Below are 17,413 nucleotides of genomic sequence, written 5' to 3' on the forward strand. Positions count from 1 at the left end.
TGATGTACTAATGGTAGCTATCTCACCCAGTTTAAAGGAACACGTTGCCTTGGATCGGTCGAGTTGGTCTTTGAAAAGCGTTTTTTGACCGTTTATTATAAAATGCATATGGTTAGAAAGATGATGTAAAAGTAGAATACAATGATCTACACAAATATGCCTCGAAATTGCGTGGTTTTCTTTTTACCTCGTCCAAAAACACGGTCGGCCATTTATGGGAGTCAAAATTTTGACCCCCATAAATGGCCGACCGTGATAGTTCGCGACGTAAAAAGAAAACCGTGCAATTTTGAGAGATACTTGTGTGGATCATTATACTCTACTTTTAAAACATCTTTCTAACCATATACATTTCATAACAAACGGTTTCAAACGCTTTTTATAGACCAACTCGTCCGATCCAAGGCAACGTGTTCCTTTAAATATTAAAGGAAGTAACATATCCACACTCAACAACTAAAATAACAAATTTTATAAGTTTATTATTCACATCCGAAAAGATGAAATCTGAGCATTTTAACCAAGTATGTTGTACATTTGTTTTTGTAGCCCACATTGCAAATTGAGAAGTGTTATTTACTAACCAACAACAATTCTTACTAGACAATGTAAACCAGGCTAGTGCACATGATAACCCAGTAAACCCCTGGAGAATGAATATCCACCATGACCCTTGATCAAGATGGTGCAATTACTCCTCCTGCATAGGTTGTATTCACTATAAAAAGGCCATCCTCTTCCTTAAATTCTTCATTATTTCGACATAATTTGTTTATTTTTTCATCATGCTAAGACTTATTACAAGTATTCCTTTTATAAAAGTAGTGATTAAAATCAAACATTTAAAATAATGTACAGTTTTGTACATGTTTACTCATTCAAAATAACCAGAAAAGTTGTGAAAGTTTTCACAGCCTCAGTTCTCTTGATCCAGTTTTCAGTTCAGAAGAATGAAATCCAAATTTAACAGCATGTTGATGTGAAAGTTTTCACAGCTCTTGTTCTCTTGATCCAGTTTTCTGTTTTTGAAGAATGAAATCTACATTTAACAGTGTTCATGTGAAAGTTTTCACAGCTCCAGTTCTTTTAAATGAGTTTCCTGGATTTTATTCCACATTTATCAGTCAATTGAGGTTTCACAGCTTCTCTAATTTCTTTTTCAGTCCATTCCTCATTAGTGCAATCTGCGAGCCTGCAACGTACATCCCAAAACAGGTCTGGAAGATTGTTATTGCAATAAATTGTGTCTTGAAGTACCGCACCTTGCCTGACCAGAAATTAAACAATGTCCTTTGGTCCGACTTCTTGAGGCTTAGTTTAGGAATTTTGACCGTATCATAGCGTTTAGCAAGAGCAGCACTGAGAGGACCTGCCAGGAAAAATGGGTACACAGCTCCTGTGAAACAAAAATAATCACAATTGTCAAAGGAGATAAACATAGAATCAAACCCTAAAGGGACAGCCCCAGCATGGAAATTTTTTTAAACCCTTACAAGGTGCACAACTAGACAACTTATGAAATGTTTCTTTTGCAACTTTAAGCATATTTCTATCACATAAACTTCTTCTACTTTGCCTCGGAAATTTGTAATTGGTTAGGGTTAGCTGTATTTTGAATTGAATTTATTTGATCTGTTCTGACTGGTAATTTGGATAAACAAGGACCAAATAATCTGGAACAACATATTTAGGACAAGTCTTTATTATAACCGAAGCAGATCTGCCCCTTTAGACTATGAAAATCAACTTTTGTTATTCTCACCGAGAGCAAAGTTTACCAATCCTCCTCTGATGTCGGCACAAATCTCACATTTCATATTTCCAAGTAGAATGGGTTTTGAGATCAACTCTGACCATGCTGGGGTCATAATCAGAGCAGGCATTATGGCCATAGGAAGACTGGTGAGGAAGAGACCTTTACGAACCATCAACATCCGTCTGAAGAAGGAGTTACTGATGACGCCTACAAGGCCTGCATTGACCGACAGCATAAGGGGTCCCATGTCAAACGGCCACCTGGACAACATAACATGATAAATGTATCAAACAAATTGTTTTTAACAGGTCATACAGCAAAATATAAATGGGTTTTCTTACATCTAAACATATTTTGTTTAGTAAGCTATTATAACCTTTGTTGGTTAAAACAAGGAGACTGTCAAAGTACACTGATCTTAACATCGAGCAAACAACAAAACTGGCTATTCTCAACAGAGCCACCACTACTCACAAAAGTAATTTTGGCATGGTGTCACTACTTATTTAAAACAAGGTTTTTTACCAAGTTTAAAAACCTTGTTGTATTGAGTTGACAAGATAATGTTACCTCTTGCCAGAAGGAAGTTCTTGTATTTGCTCCATTTGCATCTTCATAGCTTCATCTGGTGAGATGAGCTGGAACTCTTGTTCGGAGACGGAGGTTGAATTTGTTGTCATAGTTGCAGCATCTTGGATGATCGAGGGCATCCTGTTTGCCATGATGACTTAAGTATGTGTTTTCACACGCAAAATCTAAAACAAAGAGAATAATTATAAAGCAACTGAATAGATAGGTTGAATCAATCATCATCATATTACCCCTACTCCTAGAACTATGATGAGGTTCAAGTCTTTAAGAAGGAAGAAGAAGAGGCATGACAACAACTTCGGCAGATTTCAAAGAGGAATTGTTACGCCAGTCAAAAGGTCATGTGCCATTTGTTTTTATATCAAAATTCAGGAATAAACAAAACAATTTCTGAATGAAAATGTACACAAGTAGACCCAATGTGAAATGTGATGCAGTTGAACTTTTTGGAATTCGACAAAAAATGCAAAAATCAGGATAGTTAGACAGAAAAACAAACACATAACATTTTATTTGAGAAACCGATTAAACAATCCTTTAAATAAATAAACTGTTTCTCGTTCTATGAACTGACTTGGCCTTTTCTCCACTTGACCATTCACGCATGCGATGTTGGCCTACGTCATGTGTGCAGTTGTAAATGCAATGCATTGCTATTATTATATGCTGATCTGTGATCTAGTGAAAATCATATTCGGTTATCACTCACTGACACTCAGCAGTGCACGAACAGCAGTAGTTCATTTTGCATACCCAAAAACGAGCACACAAAGAATTTCTGGCTCAGTAGACTTGCACTGCAGATGGTTGCATGTTACTGGGTCTAGTCGTTGACACATTAAATGGATAAAACAAGCTAATTTCATTTTTCATGAGAGTTTGTAGCCAAAAACTAACCTGATTGCTGCACTGCACTGACGATATGGATGGAAAAAATGTAATTTCTGTGCACATGTGTAGGTCAAAGGTTAGTAGGTCACCATTGTCACGTGATCGAGAGTCGACGCGCGGTCACTCGAGGTCGCCATTTTGCCATTCGAGTAAATAACCAGCACATTCAACGCCATAGAAACTTTAAAGAACCGTACACATTTACATCGTTGTTAGAAACATTTAAGGCTTAGGAGACCTACTCTGTTTCATAGGGTGATATATCTACAAGTTGGTTGGTTGTCTTCTACTTATATTGTTTTTTTTTGAAGGAGTGTTGTTTGGACTTCACGGACGTTCACAGGAGGAGTGTTGTAACGTGTCGTGTGTATCAGCAAAGTTTGTGGATTATTTACGCGCCTACAATCCCATACCGTGCGCGTGTGGGCCGGGCCGTCTGCTGTGTACGTGTGTGAGTGTTTGCTACATGCGTCGCAACTGGTGACTCGTGAGACGGAGCTTAACTCTTTTTCCTCGGATAATCGTAGGATTTACGATCAAATTTGCTTGGAATTATGCCCGTGCGAAAACAAGGTTTGTATAATATGGTTAAACATTGTTATGTATGTATAAAAAATAAAGCCTCCCCCCCCCAAAAAAAAGGGGAAAATATCTCCTGCCACCATTTTTCATTCGTTATTATTATATATGGCTGTGCATGGGCCATGATGGATGGTTGGGGATGAGATAAAATTGTGGTTCTGAATTTACTCTTCCTCCCTCGACATCAATCAAGCAAGAAGAGTCAGACACTGTTGTCTTTGTTTCATCAAAATGAATGAAAAAGTGGTGGCAGGATATGATTGAACATGTTGAATGAATTGCGATAACGTAACCCTCCTCCCGACGGCCGCCAGGAGGAGGGTTATGTTACTGCAACTAGATATGAATATCTTTTCAAATATGATGACTGTAGTAGGGCCTACTAATGACACTTGATAATGATTTAATATGAATATGCTTGACCTTGAAAGTGAAACCAGGTAGGCCTAACATTAACAACTGCTGTAGCCTAACTAAATGATTTGGTGAATTTTGCGGAAAAGTTTCCGTATGGCGCCACCACTTTTTCATTCGATATGATATAATATAGTATCTAATTCACCTCAATGAGATATCCCTTTTTGTGAAAATGAGTGAAAAAGTGGTGGCGCCATACGGAAAGTTATCCAATTTTGCTGTTGTTGATGTTTTATTTTTGTTTATTATTTATTTATCATAGTTAAATTGATTTGTATCAATTTTTCATGTTCCATTCCATATTTCATCTGGTCATGCTTCTTATGATTTAATTTGTTAATATTTGAGGTAGCGTCATCACCTGAGAGTATGGAGTGTGGTGGGTAGACCCACCACTTTTTCACTCGTTTTTACAAAATGGGATATCTCATTGACGGTTGAGGTAAATTATTACTATATTATTTCATATCAAATGAAAAAGTGGTGGCGGCACCATACAGAAACTTTGCCTGACTTGCTAATGCAACATAATCACACACAAAAAATCACAGTTAAAAATCTTGTCACAACAGAAAAAATATAGAAACCTTGGATTTGACCACAGCACAAGGGTTAAATAATTATATATTTTGTCAGCCACTAACAGGACAAGTTCTACAACATTGTCCAATGCATTGGTTTCTGTAGGTCATGTGAAATTCCTGGCACTACACATTTGCACTTAAAACATATGCAATTACTGACATCCTAACAACAATAGGAACAAAGCCATGCAGTGATTTGTGCATGTACACAAGGATGTAATTAGTAATATTGTCAGTGCACTCAAACTACAGTATGTAGATTATTGATTTTACTACAAAGTCAGGTTTTATCAAACATAAAAACAGCTGTTGGAAGGGATGCTTCGCTTTCTGAATTTCTAAACAATGTAACTCAAACACGAAGATAACGAACCATTTTACACTAGAAAATTATACCTACATGTGTATGTTCCATTATCCTTGAGCCAATTGGTCACTCAACCAAAAAGTTGTATTAATATTTATTACAGAAATGTGCCGAGCCTGGTGATAAACAAACTCCTGTTATTTGGGTTAGTCTTCACTCTTCAGTTTGGGAGGCTGACGGTTTTCAAAGTGATTGTTTTTTAGGACTACATGTTCTATAAATGTGTGTTATGTGCCTGACCTGATCTGGATAACTCAAGAAAACTTTGACCATGGATAATAATGTGTTCTTCATTTTTAAAAAAATGTTCTAAAAATAACTTAATAATAGGAAGTTCCCTACTTAAAGTCACACAGGAAGTCCTTTCAAAACATTAGAGGCTTCCTCCACCATTAAAGCTAGCTAGGCTACCCAGACCCATCTATTAGTGTTAGTCAGAACTCACTATGTAGACTTCCTGGCCTGGGTATAACTTGTTTCCTCTATGAGCCTAGTGTTTTCTGTGTTCTCAACTAAAGTAATAGGGCTTTATGTTGATTGTATAAAACATAAGTAAATTGCTGACTTATTGTATGTACTTCTTCTTCTTCCTACGAGTACAAGCCTCACTTGTGAGTAATATCGTACTATGAAGTGCAAAAGTAAGCAGGCCGCGGGAACATGTCGGTAAAAAAGCTCACAGAAATACGTGAAGTAAGGTGTACACAACAAATGTACACAACAAACTGTTTCTAGTTTCAGGTGTACTTCTGAAGTATCCAGGGCTCTCACAGAAAACAATAAAACATTGTGATGTAAAAATACACCTCAAGTAGACAACCCTAAGGTTTGAACCACGATGCATTTATGTCAATTATGCCATGATGTCTGTTACAATAAATGTCCATGGATAACTCAACCCTTTGTTAAATAGGACATATTTCCCGAGGATGTCACTGTGCTGAAGCTGTCAATGTGTCAGTGCTAGAGGACCCTGTGCTGTACTCTTAAGCTATCAGTCATTTGTACAGTCAGAGAAGTCAGGATTCAAACTATAAAAAAACAATCAGTTAGAAGTAATTTGTCTGTTCTCCAACCTTCCCTCACAATCTGATTTTATACCGGACCATACATGTTTGTCTAGTACCCCACCCCCCCCCACCCCAAGCCTTCCCATTTGAATCTACTCTTGGATTAAAAAATACAAGTTAATTATGAACTACATGTATACTGCAGTTTACTAGTGCCAGACTGAGATTCTTTATGAATTTTTGATGATGCTTTTAATATCAACAGTGCATTTTAAAGATACCCTGGTGTAAAATTCATCTAAACCCCTGGGAATAGAGCACAGAGCTGATGATGTTACACTCAATTTAAAGGACAAGCATAACATTGATTTTCCATTCACAAAGTAAATTTAAACACGGTAGGCCCTTCATGTAGTATGAAACACAATGTGTAAGCCTATTGAAAACTAAGTAATAATAGGAAAATGTATAGTCTTTGACTTATCAGTGTCTATTTCTCTGAGGCATTTAATTAAGCCAGGATTCAGCAGCCACCTTTATGCATCAGTAAACTAAATCCCTAGCCAGAAAAACAATAATTATTTAAACACACAAAGTCAGGTAGAGGGAACCAGTCTAAACAAGGTGTGACTTTGTATTTTAACTCATGACCTGTTTCAAGGACAAGTTGAGTTCTCTGTGCTTTTAAAATAGTAGATTGATCACAATGTAACCTAAGTTTATTGACTCAGTAGGCTTCTATACTCATGAACCAACAAGGCATTGACCAATGTAACAGCTTAAATCATACCTCCTATTGTTAATCAAGCCATAATGAATGCTCCTATGCTTTTATATTTTTCATTTTACAAAAAACTTGACAAACTCTAAAGCCTGATCCGGGCCTGCTGTGATTTCATGGTGCTGGTTGCCATGCAATTCTTGTTAATGCCATGCAAATATGCATGTTTTGCTGTGACCATTAAAGCAGTTAGATTTGGGCTCTGTTGTCTTTTCCAGTGGAAGGATTATTGTTGTTGTTGGTAAAGACTTAAAGCAGTTCTTTTAACCTATTGACAGCTATTGTCATCTGCAGACGTGACCTTCAATCATGTCAATGGTACATCATCTCTGCCTGGGATTCCATAATGCTATGCAGCGAGATCTATGATTGTTTGTACTTCAGGGTGCAATTTGGTCATATTGCTTTAAGATGGTGGAAAGGCAGAAGGGAATTCTATATAGGCCTAATAATATAGTCATGGAGGTGGGGAATGAAATAGTCCACAATAGAACAAATTATTGGAATGAAATTTTGGCAACCTTTGTGGAGTTTTAGTTGCACAATAAATTGGCTGCAATAGTTGGATGATTTTAGAAACAAGAACAATGAGTAAAATTACACATTTTGAAACTATGATTCATGCATTTGTTTGTAATCACAGTACCAACGTGTCTTACATATGGACACTGCGCACAAGTATGATTGTAGGTAGAAAAGACTATAAAACAATTTAGCTATAGCACTTTTATTACATGTTGAAACCAAAGATCAAAGGTCAAATTGCATATTTCAGCACTGACTCTTTTGTAAACATAGAATTGACTATTGTTTGTAAGCTGAACACAAAATGTGCATTGGTGTGGTATGGTGAGATGGGTATTCCATTTCCTTGTTCAGTAAATTATTATTTTGCCTCATTACTGTTTACCCTACAGGTTTTCCTTTTGAACCTTTCAGTGACTAGCCATTAGGACTAGTTACATGTAGCTTGCCAATTAACTGTTGACTTGTTCACTGGTCGATCCTTTAAGGTTTCCAACATGATTGTTAGTTGTGGATGAGAAAACAAAATAGCTTGTAAATGGCTTACCAACCAAAATGACCTATCCAGGTATGAAGGCAAAATATAGTATATTGTGGCCTGACATTTTGACTTAAGCAGGGTCTTTCTCAAGAAAGACTAGGGACATTGTTTAGACACAGATGGTGATTTTTTCCCTGATGGCATTTTTTGTTTACATTCCTATGTCAAGTATACATAATGCAGAGCATGATCAGGGGTGCTTTTGTACAGTGGTACAGTTTACAGTGTACTGTAACTATAGTACAAGTCAATACTTGTGTTAAATATCTTGGGGTCATTCCTCTTCCCAATATTAACAACACTGAATGATGTATTTGCTGTTTTGATAAGGAAAGTCAGTAAAATTAGTCACTGTAGTTCATCACAATCACAATCAAGGAATTTGGTATTTGGCAATTGATGCCACATGTATGACTGTTTTGTGTTTATTTCTGTATATTTCCTCTTGAAACAGTCCATATAAGAATATTAACACAAAACCGATACTCTGGTTAGTAACACAATGCAGAGATGTGTACATTGTCCACATTACTGCAATGGAGTGTTTTGTTTTAAACCAAAACTAAAAGTGAACAAAAGTCTTCCCTGTAAAAAGAGTGCATGACAGTTTTAAGCATTGCATTTTGTTCAGTAATTAAAGCCCTGTAAACAGATTCCATGACATTTTTAAGCATTGCAATTTGTTCAGTAATTAAAGCTTTATTTATTAACCATCATATCAAGATACCATTTTTGAGGACCTTCAGAATGTGCGTAATGTACTTTTCAACATCATACCACTTTGGGAGGTTTCAATATGAACACAATCATAGTATTTCGGAAATGTAGCATCCTATAGACCTTATGCGCATGACGTCATTTCAGTAGGGAGCCCTCACCTAGAGGTCAAAAGGAGGTTGTTCATTGGCCAATCCTGGGCTCCACGCGTACAAATCCGTGCGTCTCGATTGTTTCGTCACAGTTTTTCCTCTAAGATGGCGGCTGGATGATGTCAATGCATAAGGTCTATTGTCAAACCTGAAACTGTCAAACATTTCACACTTGTGGCGTGTTGAACAAGAAAATTATTACATTTAATTTTAGATATTGACCTTACTAGGTGTTATAATAATTAAAATTATCTTGTGTGTGTGTTCATTGTTTTACAGGTTATTTTTTAATTACAATTTTACCACCAGAGCTTCACTTGGTTTTGCACAAATGGTGTAAAGTGTTTTTAATAATAAATAGTCATACATCATGACCAAGTGTGTACTGTTAATGTACACATAAGATTTTGTGTGAGGTGGTAACACTTCCTTGATCAGTTGATTTTTTGTTATTGATTGTTAGGTTACTGTTTTCTAAAAAAAAAGTCACACAAATAAATCATCTCAACTTAATTATGTATACGTTATAATCATGCATGTGAATGTACCTGTGCTAGTTATTTGTTAAGTCGTACTATTCACTCTAATTTTCAGATTGTTACACCTTTTTTTTTCTTCACAGAGGCCCATCGGGCGTTGGAGTTATTGGAAGATTATCATTCCAAGTTGACGAAGCCTGGAGATCGACCGCTTCGCAATGCCATCGAACGTGTCATTCGCATCTTTAAAAGTCGTCTCTTCCAGGCATTACTTGGTAAGATTAACAAAAAAAAAATTATTTTGGCATTTTATTGGTGTTTCTGTGTTAATACTAAATGACAGCTTTTGCAAAGTTTCTCTCACATATTGACAGTTTACGCTTATAAAAAACATTGCTGTGCTTTCATTAAAAAGCTTTTGGAAATTCTGACTCAAGGAGTACAATGTTTTGGCTGGCTTCACTTTTCCTGTTGCATGCATGATTCAAATATTCGACAAAAGTAAACAAGTGTGAAATATTGGAATAGCTTACTTTTTGTTATTGTTGTGTAGTTGAGAATATTTTAAAAATAAGAATTTTTATTGAATCCTCTACAAACTTTGACTTCTTTATGAGTTTTGGTGGAGAAAATGAACTACAATGACTGGTTCCACACTTAAGAGTTGCCTTAACAGCAAATCTATTAATTAACAATATATTTTCTGCTAATCAGCTCAGTGTTACACTGTTCTCAGTTGTGACACTTGACCTTTAAACTTCAATCTTTCTCCCTTGGTTGTTCAATGCTATCATTCCTTCTCTCAGTTTCAACACTGACTTACCCAAACTGCAGGATTATGAGTGGTATACTGGAAGTGCCTAGATACTTGTTTTAATTTTTACTCATATAGTTGAACAATAATTCCTTTGCACTAGCCTCTTTAAAGCAGCTGTCCCGTCCGCTGTCTGTGGGCAATAAATCATTTTATGAAGGATGTTACTATTAAGTTTAAAGTAATGTAGTACATGCGCTATGGGTTTAATATCTTAAACAAAGGGTTAGAGATTGCACATATTATGTAGGCATTCATTGTATGTTTGTGAGTTCCATAATTCAGAAGTACATGTAGGTGTTGATGTCCTTGTAAACCAGTCTCATGTTTGGACTATTATAAGAAGGGTTTGTTATCAAAGGACAGGTCTGGCCCTTTAAAGAGGTGAAATTCCAGACTTGGCAGGAGATAGGAATTATTTATTTTCTTCGTTTTCAAAGCAAATACATTAAATGTACATTACAACATGGACATGTACATGTACAGTATGTACATGGAGCATGTCTTGAAAATCTAAGGATTGGAATGTGTACATTGGTACTGTCTGTTAATGCCTTTATGTACTTTACACTAAATTCACTTCCCAAATTAGTGTTTTAGGTAGCCTATTTGTCATTAAACAAATTATGAAAATTGTGTTGTATACATTTTACACTTTAAAGAAGATACATACATCATGTCACCCTTATTCTTTAACTACTGAAAGAGAATAAAGTATTTAGAAATAAAACACATGTAGGTCATCTGTCTGGTGAAGTTTCATACCTTCCATGTCTGGTGGACTGGGGATGTCAATTATTAACTTGGGTAAAGAGTTCATACATGTACAATACAGCATTAATCACCACATGGTTTTTGCAGCTGCAAAATACCAGCTGTTGTAATTTTATCTTGACATTGCAGAGTGATCTGTAATGCATGAAGAGTCCCTTCATTTGACATAGTGTGGTGCCTTTAATTATCTATATATGGTCATTTGGGAAGATTTTTAATTAAGGGCACAATCAGAATTATGTTAAACAATACATGAGGTGTGAACACAAGTATTACGTATGCATGGAATCATTAGCCAAAAACAAATCAAATATTTGACTCGTTTTAAAGACTGTATACTTGTAGATAATACAGGGTGTACTGCACTTTAGGTTATCATTATTAGCTTAAAAGATTTGTGAAGGGTTGGTAGATAATTAATCCAGGTATGGTTTTTCTTTGAACTCTAGAACATACCATGCCACTTAGAAATAGCGCCAAATCCAATGCTCCAAGGTGCTTTACTTAACCGCTGAAGAGTGCTAGATTGTGTTTGCTTATAGAAGCGCCATTAAAGTTAGACCTTGGTGGCAGTTTACTTAAAGTTTGAACCTTTGTTTTTTAACCATTTAAATCAGAGTAAATGATGTTTGAAGTTTTGCATGGTGTGGAAAATAACTACACTTGCGAGTATAACCATGTGTAAATCTCTTTTGGGAGAAGTGTTGGCTCTGAAAAGAGCTGGTGTGGTCCCGACATTTCAAACGGTATTCTCTGCTCGTCTTCAGGAAAGTACATTCACCTTAAGACGAGAAGTTTACTATGTATTTATAATTCCTTTTTGAATCAGAATATTTTAATGGATGCTGGAAAAAACACCACTCCGTCCCTATTATATTAGAATTTTGTGACTTAAAGGGCCAGAAGGCAAAGATGGTTAGTGCGGACAAAAACACTTTTTAACGTGGTAGTTCTTATTTTTTGTTTGATGAATTTGGGGTTTAATAATTTGTAATTTTAAATTTAGATAATTGCTAATCTTGTGAGCATGCTCTGCATTTTAAAATCATGGACAATAAATAAATGTTAGTTTGATTAAATAAAAATCAATGTACACAACGTTTGAGCTACAATCTTGGAGGCACAATGTTGAAGACGAACGTACACAATGTGTGAAGTGAGAATCTGGTAGACTATTGGCCAGGCATAATGTGTACATTCATCACATACACGTACATATATATGTACTTTGCGTTTATCATGTTCATGTACAGTACATGTAGGTATGCCTACAGCAGTCCCATTGTACTCCTAGCATGCCTAGTCTGTGTAGTGTTGACATTACCACTAGTACTTGCCTTGCAACATGTGGATTTGTGTTAATCTTTGATTGTCCTGGATTCCTAATCAAAGTACAGTGACTAGGCGCTATAAATGAAGCTTTTCTCCCTATGGGGGGGGGGGGGGGGGGGTCTGAGAGCTTTTGAAATAATCTTAACAGTCATGCATTATGGTGCAATACTGTACTGCATACTTGTAATCTGATTCTTACTGGCATATTGACAGAATTGTGTGTGAACCGTGATAGACAGTGCAGGTTCATAATGGAGGCACTTACTGTTATTCCACTTTCTCAACTTGGCTTTGAAACTAAGAAATTAATGTAATTTCTGATCGTGGGACAGGACCATGTTGTTTTTACATTGTTTGGACCGGCAAGGAAAGTTATACAGTCTGTTTGGGTACTTATGAATTCTAGTTTGTTCATGGGGCAACATTTAAGTAGTTTACACAGTTTATTAAAATTCACTCAAGGACTTAACAAAACTGGGGCATTCTGGAACTTGTGCCCTCAATCGAAACGAGGTCCCCAGATTGTCTTTTCCATTGGTGTTTATCTTTGGCTTTGGCTTAAGTGTAATCTGGGGCATTCTTAAGGCTATTTAGTTTATGTGTTTTTGTGAATATTGGTTGTGTGCATATTATGCCTGGAATTCACAGGACCACCCTCCCCCTTTGGAAGAACATGCATTTGTGCACGTAATGGCAAAACATCAACAATAGATACTCGGTATCCTTGGAATTTTCTACATTTATATAGCTATTGTGGGAAACTGTTGTGTTTCTGTTTTGTCATGATGCTAAGAAAGCATTCATAACAAGCATGGTACAGTGATAGAGAAAAGGCTTGCTTTTTATAGTACAGGTGACCTCGTCCATCATGCTGGACACGCCCTCTTTTTGATTCATTGCTGGCGCTCAACTGTAAAATATTTTGGGGCACAGATAATCAGAATGTGGTGGGTCCCAGATAATTGTTAAATTACTCTCTCATCAATTATTACTTGCTCTTGTTTTTGCCAACATTTGGTACTGTAATTATGTCAACAGTCAACACACTCACATTTTCAACATTAAGCATGAACTTGAAATTCATACTATTTTAGAAGAATCTTTAAAACATTGCCTTTTAAAACTTGTCACAGTTGATCTTGCACCGGACGCCACACTCTGAGACATGACAGGACAACAGAATGATTTGCCATTCAAATGTAAAAATCAAATACCAATGTTGTCTTATATCATCTTACACTGAGTAGGATATCTCAGAAAAATGACAGACATTGTAGTAATACTTGAAAGACCAAATGTTGACATTTGTAATTCCTTGCAGTTGGTCTTGCACAGTGTTCCAGTGTGTAATGGTATGACAGATGGGTTTAGGGTTAGCGGATACTGCATTCATAACACATCAGTGTTGATAATGCTGAATCATACAGTGTTCTCTATTACTCATTCACCACTCTCACTAGCAAATCTTTAAAGGGAACTTTGCCAAGATTCAACCCCAAGAGTTTCAAATAAATACAAACACTCAGATGATACTGAAATAGAATGTTGATACCTTTTAATCCCTGTAACCTTTCTCATCGCAACACACTGAATTATGTGAAAATAAATGCTAGGGATAGAAGTAATGTATTGATACATCCCCATTGTTTTGTTCTTTTCCCTCACTCAGGGACAAAATATGACTAAGTATTAATCACAAGAAAGGAAGTATTTTGTTTTGGTTACACACTGACATTTATGGATTAAGTAAGACAGGTGGAGTGTTTCTGTGTAGTTGTGAAAAATGTGCACCTTTGTAAAAAATCTGGATGCTTGTAGAAAAACATTTCTTGTTTTTAAGTATTTCTGTCCGAAAGGCCTCGATTCTGAGAAATGGTACTTCAGGTTTTTCTGCATTGTTTATGAAGGATCTGTAATTAAATCACCCAGCGAGGCGAACTATTACCATTTAAAATGCATGTTCGGTTCAAAATTTAGCAATTCTATCTGTTTTCTTATCCAAAGCCATACTTATTTAATATTATTGACTACAATGTCAAACACAAGAACATACATCATGCTGTCATGTAGTGATTGATACCAGTTCAGCTTTAAACACAAGAGAGTTTTGTCGAAGGTTGTCTGTCTTATTTCCTATAAATAAGAAATGTTGTACATGATCTTTAAGAAAAGCTGAAGGGTTGCGTGGGTGGTATGGCAGAGACACAGAACCATGATGTTGGTTAATAGTGAGCTAGTGTAGACATGTCCAATCCAATGTGGGTGTAGACCATGGTGTCAACACACACCCTCATCAGGAGATGTTATGTCAACCACCAAAATTCCTTAGGATTTTTTTTTCGGTTAGGGGCAAGCTTTGGACTGACCCTTACCTTCTTGGAAGCATTGCTTTGAAGGAGTGGTTGGGTAACCTGTTTCTCTGTGTCTGGTATTGAATGACAACAAGACAAACCAAACAGTGTAAGACTACTGACACTGTCTGGGTTATTTCATCAGGAACTGCTCAAATTTAGATGATTTAATGTTTTGAAATTCCATCAAATTTATCAGACAAGACGTTCATATTGATGTAATGAAGAAACAGAAGTAAAATTGTGTCTCATATTTCTTATCCCTATATTAAAAACAAAACTAAATGTATTCAGTCCTTTCATTTAATTTTGTAATGTGCAAATAATATACATGTAGTTGTAGGCCTTACATGTTTAATGTAGGCCTACGAGTACAGTACATGAATATGTAATGTTCTTGCACTTTTGGCAAACTATAGGTTTACTGCACGATACAAATTATAGACTTGCTGTAAAATCCATCGCCACTTTCTGTCTGAACTGGGTGTGAGAGGAAAAAAATCAATTACTAGCCCTGAATGAATGCATCTTTTTTGTAGTACAATCATGCAGTGTTGCTTGTCATTTTGATTTATTTAGCTACGATATGTCCACAATGATATAAAAAGTCTAGTACGTTGTCTATGTGATTGATGAGAATGCTGAGCAGAAATAGATGAACTTTCTTTTACCTTGACTCACAACTGTTGCTAGCCGTTACTGCCAAGTTAAAGAGATGACTTATTGCTATTTAAATATTTGTAGGATCAGAGCACATTAAAACTGCATCACATCTTATTTCTTAAGAATAACATCTTATTCTTACAGTACAGAATAAACTTAGTTATTCCTGTTGTGTTCATTGGATTAATCTTCATGGGTAGGTTTTGGTGAACATGGTCAGTTGTTTCAGAGGTCAAGTTTGCCTGTCACACAACTCTATCATTCTTGGAAGTGTCTAAAGAATGTTTTCCTTGAAATCATATTTTGTTCTTATTTCAAGAATTAAATTGTTAGCAGTTTCTCATATATTTTAACCCTGTTTTGTGTCAGTTCTCATTTTGTGTGTTGCACATGATGCAGCCTGAATCTATTTATAAGTCTGCTTCGGTTCTCTTGGACGGCTCCAAAATTTGTTGGGTAAACCATGGAGGTAAACTACCTCCCGCCCCATGATAAGAAATTGTAGTCACGATAAGAGTATCCCCAGCATAACATTCAGCGTCACTGAACACGATAGAATATCAGATAATTATCTCTCTAGAAAGGTTATGAACTCAGCCGCAACGACAGGTGAAACTAAGAATGATGGACACTCTAGAGTCAAAAACAGCTAGCCCTGAATTATTGACACAACGTTGTATAAATACATGCAGGCTTTGCACTGTAACTCACACTTTAATCAAACTAGGTCATTCTTAATGGCATTATTATAACTTTTTTAACTCATTTGCATCAAGAAATCTATTGGGTGTTGTGAGGCTAGAGTGGAATGGACAAATCATTATTGGAGAGGTGAATTGACAGTGAACCTAAAGTCAAAATTTTTTGAGTATATTTTAAATTTGTAAAAAATAATTGAAATAATGACAATGATCTTTGAAAACTTGTTGCCTCTTGTTCTAAAAAAACACCCACCTGGAAATCTAGTTTCAACTATGAGCCCACTACCATGCACGGGATATTAATCTTAAAGCACCAATCACACAAAAAGATACACACAACGTAGAAGGCCCTTACATCATCTAGCATGTTCCCTGACCTTTACGCTTCTTGTATCTGATTTGTAAAATTATTTGTGTACGTAGCAGTCCTTTATATCAGTGGTCCCTGCTGTTGCAAAGCCTGTCACGTTGTTTTCTCTTTCTTGATGGTATTTGTTTACATGATGGTGTTCAGCGAGGTGTAATTTTATATTATCCCTTATGGTTAGAGTTAGTGAAGATAAAATAAATTGAAATGACACACACTCCTATGTATCCAGATGGTGCTCATTAATTGTTATGCCAGTTTTGAAAAATCATTTGATCTCGATGGCTCATCTTTTTGTGCAATTTTATCGTTGAATGCTTTTGAAGCATTCATGCATTGCACGACGCAGTACCTTTCATGTGGAGAACATACATCATACATTCTAGTTGACTTTCTAGTCAATAATAATAATCAACAAAGTGTAGTTCCCCCAATTTCTTTCCTGCATTGTTGCAATGATAGGTAGTCCGTTCCTTTTTTTAATTTTTTTAAAACTTATTATATTGATTTTTTATAACCAACAAAGAAAATGTCAAAATATTTTTCTGCAAGAAAAATTATTTATAATAGTTGTTAACACTAAAATTGATATTGTTTATTGTGTGCGTTGATTCACTCAATGCAATCTAAATCAAGGACTATAACCTTACCCCCTTAGGTAAGAAGGTGTAGTTGCTGTAATGTGGTCCCTGGATTCCACACCCTTGAGGCTACACATGACACCTAGGGCTTCACTGTGTGTCCCATGTTTACCCACTCTAGGATATGATAAACCCTTAGAAGGATCAAATCACAGAAAATGTAAAATCCTTTGTCATTTTTTACCATCAAGGCTCATGGTGTTTGATAATGATGGACACAATGTATATTGACTTGTTGTTTTAGTAGGATTGCCTTGGTCAAGGACATATAATGTCTGGACGATGTGATAACAAACAAACACACACACACATACACATTTACAAATCCTAAAGACCATCTTTTACAGAGCTTTTGTAAAAATACAATTTGATGTCAT

The 17,413-nt window shown here is 36.0% G+C and overlaps 2 protein-coding genes across 7 annotated transcripts in view; one reads left to right on the forward strand and one right to left on the reverse strand.

Annotated features, from left to right (window-relative positions):
- Positions 1-17,413, forward strand: part of LOC139944921 (disks large homolog 1-like) — a 95,586-nt gene that overhangs the window by 11,028 nt on the left and 67,145 nt on the right. For 2 of the 4 annotated variants that reach the window (XM_071942101.1, XM_071942104.1), the window contains exons 1-2: positions 3,353-3,811; positions 9,537-9,668. In XM_071942101.1, the coding sequence (XP_071798202.1) occupies positions 3,793-3,811; positions 9,537-9,668 (151 nt within the window). In that variant the 5' untranslated portion in view covers positions 3,353-3,792. Of the gene's footprint in view, positions 1-3,352; positions 3,812-9,536; positions 9,669-17,413 lie in introns of those variants that run through there. The other 2 variants (XM_071942102.1, XM_071942103.1) reach the window with 2 other exon arrangements.
- On the reverse strand, positions 458-3,324 carry LOC139944927 (transmembrane protein 126A-like). Of its 3 annotated transcripts, none has more exons than XM_071942114.1 (4): positions 3,245-3,324; positions 2,327-2,511; positions 1,763-2,016; positions 458-1,396 (listed from the first exon to the last, which is right to left on the reverse strand). In XM_071942114.1, exons 2-4 carry the CDS (start codon positions 2,476-2,478, stop codon positions 1,137-1,139), a joined length of 666 nt encoding a protein of 221 aa, XP_071798215.1. In that variant the 5' UTR covers positions 2,479-2,511; positions 3,245-3,324; the 3' UTR covers positions 458-1,136. The 3 variants fall into 3 exon arrangements, with proteins under 3 accessions (XP_071798215.1, XP_071798217.1, XP_071798216.1); XM_071942116.1 differs by lacking the exon at positions 3,245-3,324 and adding an exon at positions 3,101-3,234; XM_071942115.1 differs by lacking the exon at positions 3,245-3,324 and adding an exon at positions 3,057-3,139.

This window comes from Asterias amurensis, chromosome 12, assembly GCF_032118995.1.
Source record: "Asterias amurensis chromosome 12, ASM3211899v1".
NCBI classification, from domain to species: Eukaryota; Metazoa; Echinodermata; class Asteroidea; order Forcipulatida; family Asteriidae; genus Asterias; species Asterias amurensis.

What these genes read in the sequence shown, in the direction of transcription:
- LOC139944927 (XM_071942114.1), bottom strand. Translation starts at nt 2,478, where the DNA reads ATGGCAAACAGGATGCCCTCGATCATCCAAGATGCTGCAACTATGACA. An exon ending in GAACTTCCTTCTGGCAAGAG is followed by an intron (nt 2,017 to 2,326) that starts GTAACATTATCT and finishes TATGTTGTCCAG; the next exon opens with GTGGCCGTTTGACATGGGAC. An exon ending in ATTGGTAAACTTTGCTCTCG is followed by an intron (nt 1,397 to 1,762) that starts GTGAGAATAACA and finishes TTTGTTTCACAG; the next exon opens with GAGCTGTGTACCCATTTTTC.